Source organism: Carassius carassius, chromosome 34, assembly GCF_963082965.1.
Source record: "Carassius carassius chromosome 34, fCarCar2.1, whole genome shotgun sequence".
NCBI lineage: Eukaryota > Metazoa > Chordata > Actinopteri > Cypriniformes > Cyprinidae > Carassius > Carassius carassius.
The window spans coordinates 30465821-30482804 of record NC_081788.1 but is presented as its reverse complement, the minus strand read 5'-3'; the positions used below and the strand labels follow the sequence as shown (position 1 = coordinate 30482804).

Genomic DNA, 16984 nt, shown 5'->3' with positions numbered 1-16984 from the left:
ATCTGTGCGTTTTAATCATTCTCTTCCTCAGGATGCTGCACTCGAATGATGCCGACCGCTTCCAGGTGATGTTCAGATACTTTGAGGACAAAGCCATCCAGAAAGACAAATCAGGTCAGCATTTAATGTTGTTGATTTAGCAGGTTCTAAATGTTTACGACAGGAAGCAAAATTCAAAAGTTTAAAAATTCCAAATTCATAAAATCAAAGTATATTTTTCATTAAACCTACTGTACATGTAGAATCAGATGTATTCATTTATATCTGCAATACCAATCAAACGTTTTTTAATGTTTCTCTTCTGCTCACCAAGCCTGCATTTATTTGATCCAAAATACAGCAAAAGCAGTAATATTCTAAATATTTTTACTTTTTAAAAGAACGGCTTTCTCTTTGAATATAATTTAAAATGTAATTTATTTTTGCAATTTCAAAGTTGATTTTTTTTTTTTTTTTTTTTTTTTTTTTTGCGTCATTACTACCCCATAAAAGAAAAAAAAATCTACTTACTTCATGCTTACGAATGATGGGGTATAATAATCAGAGAAATGCTGATCTTTGGATCTTTCTATTAATCTGTTTTAAATATTGATAATAATCAGAAATGTTTCTTGAGCAGTAAATCATCATATTTTCATGATTTCTGAAGATCATGTGACACTGAAGACTGGAGGAATGATGCTGAAAATACAGCGGAGCATCACAGAAATAAATTACACTTTAACACAGATTCACACAGAAAACAGCTGTTTTAAATTGTAATAATATTTCACAATTTTTACTGTATTTTATACTGTATACACCCATATGACAATAAAAATATTTACCTATATTTTGATACGAGAAATGCAACATGAACACTAATCATGTGACTTTTTTTGTAGAAAGATTGTACAAACAAATCAGAGTTTTGATTCAGTTAATAGAAATGGACTAATTAATGTAATTGAATCATAAATCAATCATCTAAGGAAGTTTTGTTTTATTATTGTTAAATAGATAAAAAAAAATAGTTATAAGAAGCAAAAAGCAATGCAAAATAAGCATCTCTCTCTTGATATGCAGGCATGATGCAGTGTGTGATTTGTGTGGGGGATAAAGTCTTCGAGGTTTTCCTGCAGATGATGGCTGAGAAAGTGAGTGGAAGGATCTCTCAGCACTGAACTGAATGCATTATTGATCGCTCATTATTGACAGTCACATTGATTGCGGTTTCAGCCCAAGACTAAAGAGCACGAGGAGGAGCTGGAGCGCCACGCTCAGTTCCTATTGGTCAACTTTAACCACACCCACAAGAGGATCCGCAGGGTCGCAGATAAATACCTCTCAGGACTCGCCGAGACGTAAGATTAGCCACACATTCTCTAGTTCTCGAACTCTCTACCTATCACTCAATTGATGAATGCTGAATGCTTATTAGAAAATAGTTTGCATAAAAAACGCAAACATCTTCCCAAACTGGAAATGAGAATTGTATATAAATATGTTTCAAGTTTAAAGGTCTCCCTGCAGTTTGCCGCCAAAATAGAAGCTCTATGGTTTAATGTATAATAGTAAAGAAATTAAAACTGACTTAAATATTAGTATTATCATTCTACTTTTGTTCTGTAAAATAACCTTATTATTAATAAATACTTATTAATTTTTATATATTTTTACAAGAATAGTATTGTTACTATAATGCAATTTAACAAATACAACAGTAGCAATAGTTATTTTTATATATATATTTTTTTCAGTAACATTATTGCTATTGTAAAATATTTCTTTATTGAAATTAATAAAAAAAATAATAATAATAGTAGTATTTTATTATCAGATTTTACTTATTTGTATTTTATTTACAATAGTAGTATTGCTATATTAATTTCTTTGATTTCATTTTTGTAATTTAACAAAAACATTATAGAAAATATATATTTTTTTGTTGTTTTAGCAATAATAATAGTAATACTCCATAATAATAATAATAATAATTATGATTATGATGATTATTATTATTACTATTATTATTAAATACAATATTTTGTGGTATTTTATTACCAGATTTTAATGGTTACATTTAATATTTTTTATTTTAATTTAACAGCTACAACAACTACTACTACTATTATTATGAAATACAAATGTTTAATATTTTATTTACAATTGTAGTATTGCTATAGTATTTCTTTATTGATAAAATTGTTGTAATTGAACATCAGTAATATTAATAATAATAACTATAATAGAAATAAATAATAGTTGTTGTTGTAGCAATAATGATAATAATAATAATAATAGGTAATAATAATGATAATTGTTTAGTTTAAATTTAAATGCTCATTATAGTGGTATTTTATTACCAGATTTTAATTGCTAATTTTTATTTATTTATTGTAATTTAACAATAACAACAACTATTATTATTATTATTATTAAATATTCATTTTAATATTTTATGTACAGTAGTAGTATTGATATAGTAGTTTCTTTATCGATTTCATTTTTGAAATTGAACAGCAATGTTATACTATATATTGTTGTTGCAATAATAGTAATAATTAATAATAATTATAATAGGTAGCAGTAATAATAGTAATAGTGATAATGTATAGTCGTATAGAATAACAGGAGAAGCTGAAATCTCTCCAATCTCTCGCTGTTTGTCCGTCCTCTAGGTTTCCTCATCTTCTGTGGAGTGGAAGGGTTTTGAAGACCATGTTGGACATCCTGCAGACTCTGTCTCTGTCCCTGAGCGCCGTCAGTACAGCACACACATGAGCAGTGTATCTAGTGTTCACACGTCAGTCACTTAACCCCGGCTCCTGTTACACAGGACATCCACAAGGACCAGCCGTACTACGACATTCCCGACACTCCGTACAGAATAACGGTCCCGGACACACACGAGGCGCGGGAGGTGAGACCGACGCAGCCTCGGAGTCGTGGATGTCTGCTCGGTCTGGTGTCCTCTGGTTTGAAACGCTTTTTGTGTTTGTGCAGAGCATCGTGAAGGACTTTGCCGCCCGCTGTGGAGAGATCTTGAAGGAGGCCATGAAATGGGCCGCTTCTGTGACCAAATCTCATCTGCAGGTGAGGAGAAGTCTGAGATGTGGTTTGTTTGATCGTATGTGTTGCATGGTCTTCATCCTCCCTTATCTCATCATTTACAGACCCACCGGTTCTGCTGAGGAAAAAAAAAAAATTAATTATCATAAAAAAGTGTTCTATGCATTTAACATTTATGCATTTTGTAGGCATCATTCCTCCAGTCTTCAGTGTCACATGATCTTCAGAAATCATGAAAATATGATGATTTTCTGCTCGAGAAACATTTCTGATTATTATCAGTGTTGAACACTGTCGTGCTGCACAATATTTTCGACGAAACTGTGATGCATTTTTATTTTTCAGGATTCACAGAAGAATAGAAAGTTCAAAAGAACAGCGTTTATTAGAAACGGAACTCTTTTGTAACCTTCTAAACGTCTTAACTCTCACTTTTGATCAATTCAATGCATCCGTGATGAATAAAAGTATTAATTTCTTTCAAGAAATCTGTCTGTGTGTGTCTCAGGAGTATCTGAACAAGCATCAGAACTGGCTGTCGGGTTTGTCTCAGCACACGGGTTTGGCGATGGCTACCGAGAGCATTCTCAGCTTCGCGGGATACAACCGTCAAAGCACAACGCTGGGGGTGAGAAACACAGCTGACCCCGAGCCCCTGTCACACACACCCACACACACACACACGCGCGTCCTGATGCTAACCAGTGCTGTACTCTTACGGTAGATGGTTACTGAGATGGTAACTGAGGTTTTTGGCCAGATTAAGGTAAGACTGTAGCGAGTCTTTAGCAGATCGGAATAAAATCATCAATCGTTTCATAAGAAGTCTTTAGTAAAACTACTGATTTATTCCACATGCTCAATCAAATCCACTAAATTCAAAACATCTTGAACTGCTTTAAGATTCACAGAACATCTAAATGTGCACTTTAAATTGCTTCTATTAATGCATTTATGCATGCAGTTATTCATGCATTATTTTGTGACAAGTAACCATACACTTAGAAATGTAAAAAAAATCTAATTCTTATGGTGTATAAATAATATATTTGAATATTAATATGCATTTATTTGAACATGCATTTATGCAGTTATGCAATTATATATATATATATATATATATTATGACATTGTTGACAATTGAGCATACTTTTACACATATCTCAAAGTCAAAACATTATATTAGTTTACATGCATTTATTTATTCATTGCATTTATGCATGCACTTACATTATTTTTAAAAAATAAAGCACAATTCTAAAAAAGTAAGAAAGTCTTATACTTATTTTAAAATAATATTTTGAATATACATTTGCATTAATACAATTATGCAGTTATTATGAATTTAAATATTTCGTTTTTATTTAATTGTCAAGCCAGTTTTCTGTAGCTCTTTTCCTAATGCACATCGTTTCAAAACAACTTTGAAATTAATGTTTGCAGTAATAATGTCTTCTAGCAGTTAATGCATGCATTAATTTCTGAAGGGAATTTTCTGTATGCATTGAAGCAGATGCATTGTAATATTTACTATACCTGCTACATTTCAGTATAACCAAGTATACTGTATGAGGTACTGTATCCCACAATGCACTGCACATTTAAGGACCACGTTAAGGTCATTAATTGGAAACAATGTGTGTTATGAAGAGTGTTGCACAAATGATGATTTAGCTTAAAACTAACCAGGAATTTCAGACGTGATCCCAGCTAACACACTCATGGCATTTCAGCTGTGTGATATTGATTATCCCTGCAATCATGCGTTATGAATATTCATTTGCACTGTTGTTCATAATATCAATTTGGCTCTTGCTTGTCCTTGTATTTTTTGGGCCTTTTAAATGTTGTTTTTGTGCATGCCTTGTGTTCTGATGTTCTTTTGCAGCATGTCATGTGTAAATGTGTGATGGGTAATATTTTGTCATTCACTTTATTTGTGCCGTTACATTCCATCTCTGCTAACCGCTGGCTGCTAACTCATCTGTGTGTGTGTGTTATGATTGGCTGGCGGCGGGTTGGGTGGGTGTGGCCTGTCGTGTGCTCCGCCCCCTTTCCCCAGGCAGCTTTTCCTCAGGTTGGTGGTGTTACTGTTGTCCTCGCTTCTTAATCTGTAACTCATTCATTCAGTCATTTATAAAGCAGTTATAATAACAGTAGAGCGGTCAGCTCATAAGAGTATATCTTTACAGATGACTGGATTTACTCTAGTCAGAAATATCATCCGTAATGTTTTTAGTAGGATGTTTTAACTGGTCAGTTTCCATCATTCCCAGGTTACCCAGCTGACCGAGCGGCCCACCTGTGTGAAGAAGGACTACTCCAACTTCATGGCGTCGCTCAACCTGCGGAATCGCTACACTGGAGAGGTAGACGCGCTCAATAGTGTGTTTATGAGTGGATCTCAACGTATTTCATATGACTCTATTTCACCAAAAAAAAAAGGTTTATTAGTTTTTATTTATGCATTTTATTTATGTGCTTCTACTTATTTTATGCGCTTATTTCGACATTTATGCATTATTTTTTTTTTTTTTCATTTTATCCATAAATTCATGCATGTATCCATGTACTTATTTATGCATTTTCAGTTCAATTCAATTATGCTTTATTAATGCATTTTTACATTTATTTGTGCATTTATGGACTTTATTTAATGGCATTTATTTATTTATTCATATATTTATACATTTATTCAATTATCTGTGCATATATGAATTTTCATGCATTTATTTATGCATATTGATTATCAATGATTATCATTTACCATTTAGGCATTAATGCTTTTTTTTAAATGCATGCATTCATTTAGACATTGTGCAGTTATTTATGCATATTTGTAGATGCATGCATTTATCCATTCATTTAGATATGTATGCACTATTTATGCATATTTGTTTACATTTATGCATTTATTCATGCACTTTTTGTTGATGCATTTAAGAAATGTATTTATGCATTGTGAAATTATTTATGCACACTTTTATTCCAAATTCTTACTGAAATGTAAAAAAAAAAGTTGATAATTCTCATTATATTCAATTTCATTGTGTTATTTAAATAATCATTTATCTTAAATTATTGTTAATTTCATAATTAGCATCAAAGGATTTGTACTTTACGGTAGTATTAGCTGTACTGCTTAATAATAAATGTTGAATATCATCATTTTAAAGGTATTGAAAGATTTGTCTGTGTCTGTAATGTATTTATCGATTGTATGTGTGTGTGTTGAGGTTGCTGGGATGCTGCAGTTTGCAAAAGTGACACACAATGAGTCAAACCTCAGCAAGCTGATGGTTTCTCAGATGAGTGACGCTCTGGACGCCAAAGACTCGGACGCGTTCACGCAGAACATGTTCAAGATGACCGCGCTGCTCATCAGCACTAAAGGTAGCACGCAGATGATCGTGTGGGCCGTTTGGGATGCAGATCATGTTTGAGTGACACACAGACGTCTCTGTCTCAGATTGGGATCTTCAGCTGCTGCATCATCTCTGCTGGTCTCCTCTGAAGATGTTCACGGAGCAGGGCATGGAGACGGCCATCGCCTGCTGGGAGTGGCTGCTCGCTGCCCGCAATGGGATTGAAGTCCAGGTGAGTCTCTGAAAGCAGGATTATTACAGTGTGGCATGCTCTTAGATCGCAGCGCTCATGGCATGTGCGTGTGCAGTTCATGCGTGAGATGGCGGGCGCCTGGCAGATGACCGTCGAGCTGAAGATGGGCTTGTTCTCAGAGACGGAGCTGGAGGCCGATCCTTTAGCTGCTTCAGAAGAGAGTCAACCTCTGCCTCGTCCACCAAACGTCACGCCACATTCGCTCTGGATTGAGGTTTATCACACACTGCCATTACACTCATACTGTAGATCGTATGTATACGGTGTGCACCAAGTCTGTGTAATTTATATACAGCTGTGGTCATACGTTTACATAAACCTGGCTGAATCTGCAAAAATTGTCTTTTTTTTTATTTATAAAAATTGCATTGTTTTTTATGCAATACACTACATTAAAGCAGTAGTTCAGCCCAAAATGAAAATTTGCTGAAAATGTCCTCATCCTGAGGTCATCCGAGAGTGGGATGAGTGTGTTTCTTCATCAGGTTTGTAGAAATGCAGCACTGCATCAGTGTCTCATCAATGGATGCCCTGCAGTGAATGGGTGCCGTCAGAATGAGAGTCAGATAAAAACATCACAATCACTCCAGTCCATCAGTTAACATCTGGAGAAGAATTGCTTCATCCATTAGCAATGGTTTAAAGTTGAACAAAAAGTGATGTCATGCTACATTTCTCCAGATCTGTTTCTGTTTTGTCTTCTGGGAGACATGTAAGTAGTAACATATGTAGCTTCTTTGTTAAAAAAGAAGAGGAGTTTACACCAGTCATCCTGTTTGAAAGTTTTCACCCCTCCCGCTCATAATGCATCATGTTTGTTTGTTTGTTTGTTTGTTCTTCATCAGTGAATGTATTGTCATATCATACGGTGTGTGTGTGTTTAGTTTCTAGTGCAGAGATTTGAAATCGCCAAGTACTGCAGTGCGGATCAGGTGGAGATCTTCACCAGTGTCCTGCAGAGGGCGCTGTCTCTGAGCGTCGGCGGACCCAAGAGCTGCCTGAACCGTCATGTCGCCGCTATAGGACCCCGATTCAGGTGATGCTTTAAACACCTCCAGCACCATTTACACACACAACCATTATCTGTGAATTGTGTTTTGTGTACTGTACATGTAGTATTTAGCAGGTTCATAAATCTCCCATTAAAAGAGTGATTAATGATTAATGAGTTGGAAGGGTGTTAATGACTTATGTAATGTATCTGTGTTTTAACTAGTTTTCTGTATGTCTACTTTTATGTCAATGTAACCAATTCCCTCAATCAGTCAGAATACTGTTGGCTGTTACCAATAAAATCTGATCGATGTCAACAAAAGTCATCTTTGCACTGCAAACAGGAAGAAACTGTATAAAAGTTTGAGATCAGTAAGATTTTAATTACTTTTTAAAGAATGATCTTCTGTTCATCAAGGGTGTATTTATTTGATCAAAATGACTAATACTGTAAAATATGATTACTGTAAAAAAAAGTGTTCTATTTTAATATACTTGAAAATATAATTTATTAAAGCTGTATTTTCAGCATCATTCCTCCAGTCTTCAGTGTCACATGATCTTCAGAAATCAGAATAATATGCTGAGATTTATTATCAAATAAAAAAAGTTTTTGTTGCTTAATATTTTTTTGGAGCCTGTGATAAATTTTTTCAGGATTATTTGATGAATAAAAGGTTAAAAAGAACAGCATTTATTTAAAATAGAAATCTTTTGTAACAATTGAAGTCTTTACTGTCACTTTTGATAAAATTTACGTATCTGAATCTTACGTTGCTGAATAAAAGTATTAAATTCTTTCAAAAAAGGAAGGAAAAACTTTACGGATCCCACACTTTTGAACAGTTTTGAATTTGAATTAGAATTTTGAAAAGACGTCTATTCTAAGAAAATTTTTTTTTTTTTTTTTTTTTTGCTTTTATTTATTGAAAAATCCTGAAAAAGTATCACAGGTTCCCAAAAAAACTAATTATTTATTATTTTAAATTGTAATAATTTCACGATATTACAGTGTTTTTTAGTTAAGAACTGCTTGTCAGTGAACTTATTGCTTTTTATGCATTCAAAAATCAACATTGATTGTCTTGGCATGGAAAAACAAAGCAGATCTTAATGTAATACAATCTCACTTTAATGATTCTGAGGTGCATTTTTGTTTATTTTGGTGGAATTTTTACTGCAAGCTGTTTATTTACGACCCTGTCATATAGTGAAATAATAATACTGATAAAACTGTCAGTACAAACATGTCATTGCAAAAGTTATTTAGTATTTCATATTTAGTTCATATCGTGTGTGTGTGTGTTTTAGGCTGCTGACTCTCAGTCTCACTCTTCTTCATGCTGATGTGGTCACTAACGCCACCATCCGTAACGTCCTGCGAGAGAAGATCTACTCGACTGCCTTTGATTACTTCAGGTGTGAACATCAACACAAAACAGGAGGCAGATTTGGTTTCTCAGGCAGAATGAATGTAATTGGTGTTTGTGTGTGTTCAGTGTGGCTCCACGGTTCCCCACGCAGCCGGAGAAACGCCTGCGTGAAGACATCAGCATCATGATCAAGTTTTACGCCTGTCTGCTGTCGGATAAGAAATATCTCACGGCCACTCAACTCGTGCCACCAGGTGAACAAACGCATCTCACACCAGTTTGTTTAGTTTGGGACATGAAGCAGCTTCAGCAGCCTCCTGTCTTAGTCTTACTCTGTCTTATTCTCAAACATTTTACTTCCCTCGGAAAGCAAATGAATTGATAAAATTCTTAGAATATGTGCATGTTTTTTACTCATTTGTCACGTGACAGGACTAGTTATGGTAAAAAGCAATTAAAAGGATGAAATGGAGGCCAGGAGCTAAAAGTAAAACTTTTTTTCTTATGCATCCATATACATTTTAATCTAAAATATTGCGGTTGAAAGAAAAGTTCATCATGGTGTTATTTATTTACTACCCATAAACTAAAAAAAAAAGTGTTGTTTTTTTAAGTTGGCATTACAATTATGGCAAAGCTGCTTTTTATTTTTACAAACCTTTTTTTAATCAAAATATTGAATTAACGTGACTTAATATACAAAAATATTTAAATAAATAATACATACAAAAAAATATGAATTTATATAATGAGAAATTAAAATAAATGTATCACTAAGTATATAAATAATAAATTACTTATTACAATTTATTTATTAATTTATTTTAAATTAATAAAATATAATAATTTTATTAAATTCATAGTGTAAATATTTTCAATTTATTATTTAATTACTTAGAACAAATTATGGAAGTATGTTTTACAAGATAATAATGTTTACACTGAATCAAACATGATGTTTTTAATTGTTACTTGGAGTTTCTTGGAAACAATTTTCACTCTGAAATGGCTGGTAAATTTCATAAATAGTTACAAAGTAAAAACAAAATCAGTGTGTTACCTCAACAATACTGACAGACAGTTCCTCCCGGTTCTGCCTCCTACATGAACAGTGTTTGAACAGCTTATGTATGTATGCGATGATGCTGATGCTGCTACTGATGATGCTTATGCTGATAATGCTTCTTATGATGCTGCTGCTGCTGCCGATGTTTTGATGATGCTGATTCTGCTGATGCTGATGATGCTGATGATGTTGATGGTGCTGATTCTGATGCTGCTGATGATGCTGTTGATGCTGATGATGTTGATGGTGCTGATTCTGATGCTGCTGATGATGCTGTTGATGCTGATGATGTTGATTCTGATGATGCTGGTGATGATGATACTGATGATGCTTATGCTGATGCTGCTTATGCTGATACTGATGATGCTTATGCTGATAATGCTTCTGTTGATGCTGCTGCTGATGATTTTGATGATGATGCTGATGCTGCTGATGCTGATGCTGCTGATGTTGATTCTGATGATGCTGGTGATGCTGCTGCTGATGATGTTGATGATGATGTTGGTTCTGATGATGTTGCTGATGATGTTGATGCTGCTGATGATGATGATGCTGCTGCTGATGATGTTGATGATGCTGATGATGTTGATTCTGATGATGCTGCTGCTGATGATGTTGATGTTGATTCTGATGATGCTGCTGGTGCTGATGATGCTGCTGATGCTGTTGATGTTGATTCTGATGATGCTGCTGGTGCTGATGATGCTGCTGATGCTGCTGCTGCTGATGTTGATTCTGATGATGCCGCTGATGCTGATGATGCTGCTGATTCTGATGATGCTGGTGATGCTGCTGCTGATGATGTTGATGATGATGTTGGTTCTGATGATGCTGCTGCTGCTGATGATGTTGATTCTGATGATGCTGCTGATGCTGATGATTTGCATTCTGATGATGCTGGTGATGCTGCTGCTGATGATGTTGATGATGATGTTGATTCTGATGCTGCTGCTGCTGATGATGATGTTGATGATGATGTTGATTCTGATTATGCTGGTGATGCTGATGATGCTGTTGTTGTGTGCTGTCAGATCCTCAGGACGTGTCGGTACACAGTCTGTCTGTGATGGCGGTGATGGACTCCAGGAGCAGTCTGGACGCAGCGGTGGGCTCCAGACAGCAGGCCACACAGGGCTGGATCAACACATACCCACTGTCCAGCGGCGTCTCAACGCTCTCCAAGAAATCAGGTCCACACACACACACACACACACAATCACAGTACTTGTACTTCTTTTTTGTATGGTTTTGTCAACACCGACTACTGCTGCATCATCTTTTCTCTTTGTCTTCATACTACACAAAATACACTAGCAATAACAAAAAAAATTTCTCCATGCGACCGTTTAAATTCGTGTCTCTTGTAGGTCTGTTAAAGAAGACGAACAGAGGAACACAACTGCATAAATACTTCATGAAGCGCAGAACGCTGCTTCTGGCTCTGCTGGTGAGATTATAGCCATCAGTTTTCAGATGAATGAAATGGCATCTCTTTATAAAAGAATGGCGTTAGTATATGATTAAACCGATTGTGTGTTGTTAGGCCAGTGAGGTGGAGCGTCTGACCACGTGGTACAATCCTCTGGGCAGCCAGGAGCTGCAGATCTCAGCCGAACAGTCTGTGGAGACCAGCATCACCAACTGGAGATCCAAGTACATCAGCCTGACCGAGAAACAGTGGAAGGACAACGTTAATCTGGCGTGGAGCATCTCGCCGTACCTCGCTCTACAGCTGCCGGCCAGGTCTTTATCACACTACACTACTTTCACAGAAGGATGCATCAAACTAAGACATGCATAATGTAAGAAAAGATTCTATTTCAAAGAAACGCTGTTCTATTCACCGGTGAATCCTGAAAAAACTAAAATATTGTGCAGCACAACTGTTTTCTTGAGCAGTGAATCAGTATATAATTCTGATTTCTGAAGATCATGTGACACTGAAGACTGGAGGAATGATGCTGAAAATACAGCGGAGCATCACAGAAATAAATTACACTTTAACACAGATTCACATAGAGAACAGATATTTTAAATTGTAAAAATATTTCACAATTTTACTGTATTTTTAATCAAATAAATGCAGCCTTGGTGAGCAGAAGATACTCAGAAGAGAGTGTGTGTGTTCATGTATTTGCTGTGAATGAATAAAGTGCTCTAATATCACTCACACATGACGCTGATTGTATCTTGTCTATGTTTTGTGACGCCTGCTGATGATGGTTAGCTTACTGTAATATATCTTACTACACGATATATTACAGGTTTAAGAACACTGAAGCCATTTTCTCAGAAGTGACCCGTTTGGTTCGGCTGGATCCGGGAGCCGTCAGTGACGTTCCTGAAGCTGTGAAGGTGAACGTCCACAACACAACACGACACAACCATGACATTTTTTTTTATTTTAGTCTAATTATTTTAGTTTAAGTGTATTTGAATTATTTCTTTATTTAATATATTGATTTCATTTTTTTATTATACATTATTTATTTTAACCTATTAAATAAATTAACAATTTACATTTATTCATTTAGCGACTTTTACAGATGAGGACAGTGGAAGCAATCAAAAACAACAGAAAGAGCAATGATATATAAGTGATGTAACAAGTCTCTGTTAGGTTAAATAAATGAATTAATTAAATTAATATTTAAAACATTAAAATTAAATTAAATGTGATTTAAAAATAAGATTCAAATTTAAATAAATTGCGATTAAATAAATAAATGTGATTATTTTGTCTTAACATAACTTTTTTTCAAATTTTATATTCATCTAAATGTATTGTTTTATCCATCACATTTTGTATTTATTTTAGTCTAATTTATTCATTTCAAGTTCTGTTAAAAATAAAAAAGATTTATTTGTTTATTGAATATATTGATTTCATTTATTTATACCTATTTTATTTATTTTAGCCTATTAAATAAATGAAACCATTTAACCAATTAAGTGAATTTATTAAAATAAATAAAATATGATTTAAAATTCGGTTTAAAATAATGTAAGTAAATAATTACAATCAAATAAATAAATAAAAATGTGATTGACTTTTTATTTTATTTTATATCAATCTAAATGTATTGTTATATTAATCACATTTTATATTTTAGGCAAATTTGTTTTTTCATTTTAAGTTCTTTTAAAATTTATTTCTTTGTTTATTTAATATATTGATTTTTACCTATTAAATAAATTAACCATTTAACCAATTAACTGACTTGATTAAAATAAATAAAATGCGATTTAAAAAAATAGATTCAAATTTAAATAAACATTTGCAATAATAAAAATATGATTGACTTAAAAAAAGAAATAATCTAAATATATTTTTATTAATCACATTTATTTATTTCTTTATTTTAGTCTAATTATTCATTAATTTCAAGTTCTTTAAAATGTATTTCACTGATTTATTTAATAATTGCGCTGCAGTTTTTAGTGACGTGGCACACGATCGACGCTGATTCTCCGGAGTTGAGTCACATCTTGTGTTGGGCTCCGGCCGATCCTCCCACAGGACTCTCGTATTTCTCCAGCATGTATCCACCGCATCCACTGACCGCACAGTACGCCGTCAAAGTCCTGCGCTCCTTCCCTCCGGTACGCCACACCGCTCATTGTGTTACCTACGTCTTTATCCCAGGTGCTGTTATTAATGCAGATTTCTCTCTCATATTTTCAACAGGATGCTATTCTGTTTTACATCCCACAAATTGTTCAGGCCCTCCGTTATGACAAGGTATAGTGTGTGTGTGTCACAGATTTGCATGTCCAGAGTGAGATTTAAAAAAAAAGTTGCATGCATCATTTGTATGATTCATGTGTTATATGCTGGCCATGTTGCGCATTTCTTGGTTTTCTGTGCTCTGAGAGGAGAGTGCTCTTATGATGCTGCTGTGTAGATGGGATACGTGAGAGAATACATCCTGTGGGCGGCACAGAAGTCTCAGCTTCTGGCACATCAGTTCATCTGGAACATGAAGACCAACATCTACACCGATGAGGAGGGACACCAGAAAGACCGTAAATAAAGCTCCTCTGTTTACACCAAGGATAATAACTATATTAGCATCCACGCAAACTAACAATAACACTCAGTTTTGACGTCTGCCACTTTAAGAATCCAAGCTTTTTTGTGTCGTAGATCTTATTGTGAACGATTCTTTCATGCATGGTTCACTTTTTAAAATTCTTCGATAATTTCTTTTTCTCCTGAACTCCACCCCTTTTTATTAATATAAATGTTCATATGATAAATAAATGTTTTCAATTAACATTCTAGTTTTTATTTGTATATTTTGTTTGATTTTTAAATGTTTGGTAAAAATTAGTATTTTTATATAATTATATGTATTTTTTAGTGTGTATGTATTTTTTTATTCTTATATTTTTGGTTTCATTTAAATTTTTGGTTAAAATTTCCATTTTATTTATTTATATATATATATATATATATATATATATATATATATATATATATATATATATATATATAATATTATTTATAAATTGTAATATATATAATTTTATTTTTTTCGGAGTGTATATGTATTTTATTTTTATTCTGTTTCATTTTAATTTTTGTTTTTTTAAATAATTTTTTTCTTTTTTTGAGTGTGTGCGTGTAGTTTTTATTGTTATATTTTCTGTTTCATTTACATTTTTTGTTAGTTTTAGTAAAAAAAAGAAAAATCTGTATGTAGTTTTTATTAATTTTGAGTTCAGTTTCAATTACTTTAGATTTATTTATTTATTTTTTTTCAATTGGATGCAAGTCAGCATTTCATCATGACTTTGAAGTCAGGTGAACTCTGATTGGCTGTCAGTGTTGTTATCGTTCATAAGCTTAAACAATGATCACTCTGAAAGTTTGATTTCCTGTCGTTATTGATAATTAGTCATTAATACCTTGCTTTATTATTGCTCTTGATGTGAACGGCCCTTTTAACACCCAGTGCTCTTCTTCTGTGTTTCTAGCTGATATCGGGGATCTTCTGGAGCAGCTGGTTGAAGAGATCATCGGTTCTCTCTCAGGTCCAGCTAAAGATTTCTACCAACGCGAGTTTGACTTCTTCAACAAGATCACCAATGTCTCCGCCATTCTCAAGTACTAGAATCATCTCTGACATCACTCTTTCTGCTCCTCCTGTTTCAGTCTCGTGTTTGAAGCTGAAGTGTCCTCTTCTCGTATTTCAGGCCGATTCCTAAAGGTGACGAGCGGAAGAGAGCGTGTCTGCGAGCCCTGGCGGATATCAAAGTCCAGCCAGGTCTGAATATCTCCTCATCATCTGATATTTCAAGCTCTCTTAATGACTCGACTGACTGTTGTTCTGCTGCTCAGGCTGTTATCTGCCCAGTAACCCTGAAGCTATAGTCCTGGACATTGACTATAAATCAGGACTGCCGATGCAGAGGTACGATGAGCGCTGAACACGTCACACACGTGTGTTTGATGCACAACAAAACACCTTTCTGTGTGTGTTTTCCCTCTCAGTGCTGCCAAAGCGCCGTATCTGGCCAAATTCAAGGTGAAACGCTGTGGAGTGAGTGAACTGGAGAAAGAGGGTAACACAGACTCATTCTGTCATTCCTGAAAAGACAACAGAAAACCCACAAATAGACAGATTGATAGGAATACTCAATATCAGGGAAGCTTGTTTCCACCAAGAGAAAAAAATCTTGCAAGTCTTTATTTTCTCAGAATTTTGAAATCTAATCTCAGAAATTGCCATTTTTTTTTTTGTTACCAACATGGAATAAAAAAAAAAAAAAAAATCTCAACTTTATCTCAGAACTTTTTACTCTTATTTTATTATTATTATTGTTTTTTTTTGTGGTGAGTTTATATCTCACTATTCAGACTCCTTTAGAATAAGTTTATATCTCGTGATTCAAAATCAAAGAAATGTTAAAAAAAAAATAAATAAAATAGTGAGATTTTACCCTTTTTTTGGTGGAAACAACCATAAAAACAGATAAATAAATGAAAGAACAAATTGAATAATCACAGTTTTTAGTATGCTAACAGATGACAGAAGGAAAAGACCTTCTGGAAAAGAAATTAAGCTTTAATTAAAAAAATGAATGTAAAATATAATAAAAAGATTTTTAGAAATTGAATGCATGACATGCGTAAAAACGCACATACAGAAAAATATTGCATAAATAATGAAAATGTAAAAACAAAATGCAATTAAAATGAAAGATTTTTCCAACTTTAAATGGCATGACATTTAAAAAGTGCCCAAAAAATAGTCATTTTCTAAATGTGTGCAGATGAATGTGTGATGGTTTATGGTGCTTTTTCAAGCTTGCTAACACATTAGTGAGACTGAGTCAAAGCTGGTGTGTGTTTGTAGGTTTGCTGTGTCGCTCAGACTCGCTGGATGAAGCTCAGAGTGGAGAAGACACACAGAAGATCTGCTGGCAGGCGGCCATCTTTAAAGTCGGAGACGACTGCAGACAGGTTTCACAAGCTTTCATTTTGCCATCCCTTATTTACATATCAATTTATGTTTTGACTATGAAATCTGATTGGATAAACCAGTGGCTCAAAGCTGTTGTAAATAGCTGATATATACTCACACCTGTTAGTTACTAATGCACAAGATGAAATGCATACAGAAGTGTAATAGTTTGTGAAGGAGTTGATTATTCTAAAAATGTAACACATGTAACATGCCTCCTCTCGTCTGTGAAGTCAAATTCTATTTACACAGCAGAAACATGTCGGTATCTAATACAAATCAAGTATTTAAATATTTTAAAGCCCATTAATCGCGATAAATTGCATCCAAAATAAAAGTTTTTGTTAACATTAGTGTGTGTTGTGTATATTTATTATGTATTTATAAATACACACTCATGTAATATATATTAG

The 16984-nt window shown here is 34.0% G+C and overlaps 1 protein-coding gene across 2 annotated transcripts in view; it reads left to right on the top strand.

Moving 5' to 3' along the window:
* Positions 1-16984, top strand: part of LOC132115013 (phosphatidylinositol 4-kinase alpha-like) — a 65662-nt gene that overhangs the window by 35028 nt on the left and 13650 nt on the right. The window contains exons 23-49 of one of the 2 annotated variants that reach the window (XM_059523441.1): positions 32-114; positions 1066-1136; positions 1219-1343; positions 2661-2742; positions 2819-2902; positions 2986-3075; positions 3560-3679; positions 5114-5128; positions 5328-5420; positions 6288-6444; positions 6521-6648; positions 6725-6883; positions 7554-7705; positions 8974-9081; positions 9162-9289; positions 11133-11291; positions 11469-11548; positions 11645-11844; positions 12366-12456; positions 13537-13704; positions 13790-13843; positions 14007-14127; positions 15082-15211; positions 15301-15371; positions 15446-15518; positions 15599-15669; positions 16464-16570. In XM_059523441.1, the coding sequence (XP_059379424.1) occupies positions 32-114; positions 1066-1136; positions 1219-1343; positions 2661-2742; positions 2819-2902; positions 2986-3075; positions 3560-3679; positions 5114-5128; positions 5328-5420; positions 6288-6444; positions 6521-6648; positions 6725-6883; positions 7554-7705; positions 8974-9081; positions 9162-9289; positions 11133-11291; positions 11469-11548; positions 11645-11844; positions 12366-12456; positions 13537-13704; positions 13790-13843; positions 14007-14127; positions 15082-15211; positions 15301-15371; positions 15446-15518; positions 15599-15669; positions 16464-16570 (2920 nt within the window). The remainder of the gene's footprint in view (positions 1-31; positions 115-1065; positions 1137-1218; positions 1344-2660; positions 2743-2818; positions 2903-2985; positions 3076-3559; positions 3680-5113; positions 5129-5327; positions 5421-6287; positions 6445-6520; positions 6649-6724; positions 6884-7553; positions 7706-8973; positions 9082-9161; positions 9290-11132; positions 11292-11468; positions 11549-11644; positions 11845-12365; positions 12457-13536; positions 13705-13789; positions 13844-14006; positions 14128-15081; positions 15212-15300; positions 15372-15445; positions 15519-15598; positions 15670-16463; positions 16571-16984) is intronic. The other variant, XM_059523442.1, reaches the window with a different exon arrangement.